Source organism: Ursus maritimus, unplaced genomic scaffold (genome assembly GCF_017311325.1).
Source record: "Ursus maritimus isolate PB19 unplaced genomic scaffold, ASM1731132v1 scaffold_14, whole genome shotgun sequence".
NCBI classification, from domain to species: Eukaryota; Metazoa; Chordata; class Mammalia; order Carnivora; family Ursidae; genus Ursus; species Ursus maritimus.
In genome coordinates, this window is record NW_024423786.1 from 56,915,438 (window position 1) to 56,919,249 (window position 3,812).

The window sequence follows — 3,812 nt, forward strand, 5'->3', positions numbered from 1 at the left end:
CCCCCCCCCACGTCAGGCTGGGGCACTCGCGTGGCCTCCCCGTGCTGCCGTCCTGGGGCCCAGGCCACGCCAGCTCTGCCTCCAGGGACCCACCCAAGGAGGACTTGTGAAAGCGTGTCTGAGTCGGCTTGCTCCTGGTGGAAGCCAGGCTCGGCGGTCTGCCTGCAGACCCCGGGCGGAGGCCCCTCCCAGCCCCCACCCCATCCGCGCCCACTTGGAAGGGGAGCCACAGGCAGTGGGGTGCGATTCGACAGCTGCATTTATTAAAGGTGCGTGTAAGATGCCTGGTTCCGCGGCTTCCTTCCGCTGGACGCCGGCTTTGTGGCTCGTGGGGGCAGATGGGGCTGTATTTACACGTGTCCTGTAGCGCTGCAGAGACCGGGCAGAGACGCAAGGGGACAGGCCCAGACAACCGGGCTCGGGCTGGGGGTGCGTGGCCGCCAGCCGGGGGCAGCAGGGGTGAGGTAATGCCGTGCCAGCGGGTGTCGCCAAGTTCAGCACGTGGCTCGTAGTGGTGCCCATCCGACCAGGGCCCCGGGTCATAGGCTTAGGCTCCCAGGCGTTCCCTTTGGGCTCGCTCCGGGGGTGCTCCAGAGGCGGATGGGTCCCTTGCGGTCCCCCTGGCGGGTGGCTGGGTCCATCCCTCGGGTCTTGAGACCTTAGGCCTCCGGCTCCCGGCTCAGGTTGATTGTCGGTGACCGCCACCTGCTGCCGCCTCCAGGAACCCTGTACCAGGGCGCCTGCTGCCCGCCCAGGCTGGACAATGAGGTGCGGCTGTGCCCCCATGCGTGGGGGTGGGAAAGGCAAAAGTGGCTGCCGGGCGTGGACGGGGCGCGGGCTCCCAGTGTGCCGGCCGAGGTGGGGCTGCCCCTCTGGCCCTGCCTGTGGAGAGAATGCCTGAGGCCAGACGAGAGGCAGGCAGAGGGCAGCAGCGAGGGAAGGTTCCGAAGCACAGGTCTCTCCCCCAGGCATGGTGGTCTCTCCACTCGCCCAAGAGGTAGCTCTGGGAGTTCTCCCCACGGCCCACGTGGGGAGACTGAGGCACAGAGCGGCAGAAGCACTGCCCAGGGTCTCACAGTGCACGGGTGCTCAAAGCCATGGGCCCCCGTGGCTGGACGAGCTGGTGGTGGGTCTGCTGCCACTTGCCCCCCACCAAGCCATTGCGGGGAGCACCTGTCCTATAGAGATGCAAGCATGTGTGGTGATCCCCAAATCCAGAAAGGGGCTTGGAAGACCCCCAGTCTCCGCCCTTCAGGCTACAGTGGGGACAGGGACTGGCAGTTTCTGAAAAGAGTCCGAGACACGCCTGTGTGTCCCCAGGGGCGTGCTGTGGCCCTTCGCATGCGGGCTCAGCCACCATCCCTGCCTCCGCTGCTTGCCCCCCCTGCCTCTGCTCGTGGGCCCTCTCCGGCCAGGCCTTGGCTCCTGTCTCACGGGACGGGGCGTTGGGTGGGGGGGAGGGAGGCGTGATGCAGTACGACAGCAGCAGGGCGTCCGTGGGGTCTGGGATCAGCATGGTTCCCGAGGGCTCCCCGCCAGGACGGTCAGCCACAGGGAACGCTTCCCGGTAACGGGGAGGGATGGTGGTGTCTGCGGGCGGGGGCTCACCACTGCGCTTCTCCAAAGAAAGGCCGTGGCCGCGTCGTGTCTGCTCTAACAGCGTCTGCTCCGGGCGGGGAGTGGCGCTCTGGTGCGGCGGCTGTCACCGCAGATCCGCTGGCCCCAGGGCCTTCGTGTGCAGGAAAGAGGTCCTTGGCTCTTTGTGCAAGGAGGCGCCCTCAGAGCTGACGCTGAGCACACACGCACGCGGTCCCTGAGCAGGCTGGCAGGGGAGAGGGGAAGAAGTGAGGCCTCCCGGCTCGCTGTCCCTCTGTCCGTCCACCTCCAGGGCAACACCACGCTAGCACCCGGAGGCCAGCCTTCCCCCGGAGGCCAGGCCCAGCCGCAGCTGCGCTCCCGTCGCTACTGTGCTGTGCCGAGGACGTGCTGCACCCGGCACGGAGCCTGGGGAGCCCAGCCCTTCGTGTGTCGCGAAGGAGAATGGAATCCGAAAGCGGGGCAGCCGCCTTCGGGAACGTCTCTCCACACGTGTCCTCCCACGGGGTGCGCTCGCAGATCTTGGTGTCGTCCCAGCACCCCCACACCTCCCAGAGGGTCACCCTGCAACACGCCTGGGCCTCCTTCCCGCTGCACCGCACCCACCTCCAGGGCCTCCCTTCCCCCAACCAGGGCCTGCGTCTATGCCAGAGACCGTTCCAGCTGTCTGTGGTCCGCGCACCGGCCTCTCCCTGCTCTTCCAGGCTGCTCCAGGCACCAGCCCTGGGACACTCCTGACTCCCTAAGTGGCGCAGTCTGGGGCGGGGGCTCTGAGTCGGGCTCAGCCACTCCCCGCCCCCACACTCCCCAGCTGGGGCTGAGAAGGCAAACAAACCTGCAAAGCCATCATTAACCAATTACTGGGCCTCCAAAATTACAGGCTTCATCCCAGCGTAGGCTGGGCCAGATGTCTAGGCCCCCAGCCGGCAGGCGCTGCTTAACGGGGCCACCCTCCCCAGCCTCTCCCCCACCTCGGGCGGGCTCTGTCACCTCCCTGCGGCTCCTGACATGGGAGGGTCTTGAGGGTCTTGCTGAGGCGTGGGCCCAGCGGAGCTCGGGGCCCTGGAGCTTGCTGCTGAGGGCGGCCCAGGCCGGGAGGGTAGGCTCTGCGTGCCGGCCAGGTTGGGGCCAGACTGCCTCCCTGTGCGCACTCCAGGCTGGGACTGGAGGTCCCTCCGGCAGCCCCGTTCCCTTCAGACCCCCGGAGCACGGAAGCAAGCGTCTATGCATGAGATGTGAGGCCAATTCAGGCTGCGGTGGGGCTCCAAGGGCAGGGGCTCTGTTGGGTAGATGGACCCTGGGACCACCCTCCCAGGCAGCCAGGCCAGCCCTTGGCCAGGAGAGGGTGTCCTAGAAGGCCGGCCCTGGCCACTATTCCCGGAGGCTGGCGGGGGCAGCGGTGGGGGCTTTCTCTGCGGCCAAGTCCGTGGTGGTTGCCACCATGGGGCTGGGCACGTAGTTGAAGGGGGGGACACGGGCTGAGCGGCTGGGGGAACCGTGCCGGCTGGCGGGAAAGCCCCCCGCAGCCACCCCCAGGCCCTCATGGACAAAGGGAGCAGAGGTGGGAGCCTTGATGGGGCCGGGCCCGTCCACATCGCTGCCAAGGAGGGTGGTGGGCCCGCTGACCGGGGCCTGGGGGGGCGCCCTGCTTTCCAGGCTGGGAGATGTGCTGGAGTTGGTCTTGGTGGCAGCAAAGTCCTCTGTCTGGACCACGGCATCGCTGGTCTTGCGCTGTGGGGGGCCGTGGGGGCCTTCCTCGAACGGGGCTCCCATCAGTGGCAGGGCAGTGGCAGGCAGCGTGCTCCGCAGGATGTGCGGAACGTCCTCGTCCCGGATGCGACGCCACGTGGTGCCTGGCGCTGCCACCCTTGGCAGAGGCCTGGCCTCCCCATCGCTGCTGCGGCGGGCGGCGTCGGCGGTGGGCCCGGGGGTGGCCCCGTCAGGCCTGCGGGCCACGCTGATGTGCGGCAGGGAGGCGTACCGCTTGACCGCCTCGGGCCGGGCGGCCGGGGTGCGGACAGGCAGGCGGGACGGGCTCTCAGAGCTGGGGCGCCGGGCTGGCCGCTCGCCGGGACTGGGCCCGGCTGCGGGGGTTCGCTGGGGGACCGGAACCTGCCTGGGGGCTGCCCGCAGCTCGTCGCAGCGCGAGGAGCAGAGGAAGACGGCAGGCAGCGCAGGTCGACCGCGGCGAGGCGAGCCGCCCTGGGAGGCGGGGG

The 3,812-nt window shown here is 69.1% G+C and overlaps 2 protein-coding genes across 3 annotated transcripts in view; both read right to left on the reverse strand.

Annotated features, from left to right (window-relative positions):
• Positions 1 to 6: 6 nt before the first annotated feature.
• On the reverse strand, positions 7 to 2,555 carry LOC121102585 (tyrosine-protein phosphatase non-receptor type 23-like). The gene is made up of 2 exons (XM_040629726.1): positions 2,203 to 2,555; positions 7 to 1,822 (listed from the first exon to the last, which is right to left on the reverse strand). Exon 2 carries the CDS (start codon positions 970 to 972, stop codon positions 13 to 15), a length of 960 nt encoding a protein of 319 aa, XP_040485660.1. The 5' UTR covers positions 973 to 1,822; positions 2,203 to 2,555; the 3' UTR covers positions 7 to 12.
• Positions 2,556 to 2,967: 412 nt separating this feature from the next.
• The window catches only part of APC2 (APC regulator of WNT signaling pathway 2), a 17,624-nt gene continuing 16,779 nt past the window's right edge, over positions 2,968 to 3,812 (reverse strand). For both annotated transcript variants that reach the window (XM_040629669.1, XM_040629668.1), the window contains exon 14: positions 2,968 to 3,798. In XM_040629669.1, the coding sequence (XP_040485603.1) occupies positions 2,968 to 3,798 (831 nt within the window). The remainder of the gene's footprint in view (positions 3,799 to 3,812) is intronic.

Coding starts and splice junctions, on each gene's coding strand:
- LOC121102585 (XM_040629726.1), bottom strand. CDS start 972: ATGCCTGGGGGAGAGACCTGTGCTTCGGAACCTTCCCTCGCTGCTGCC.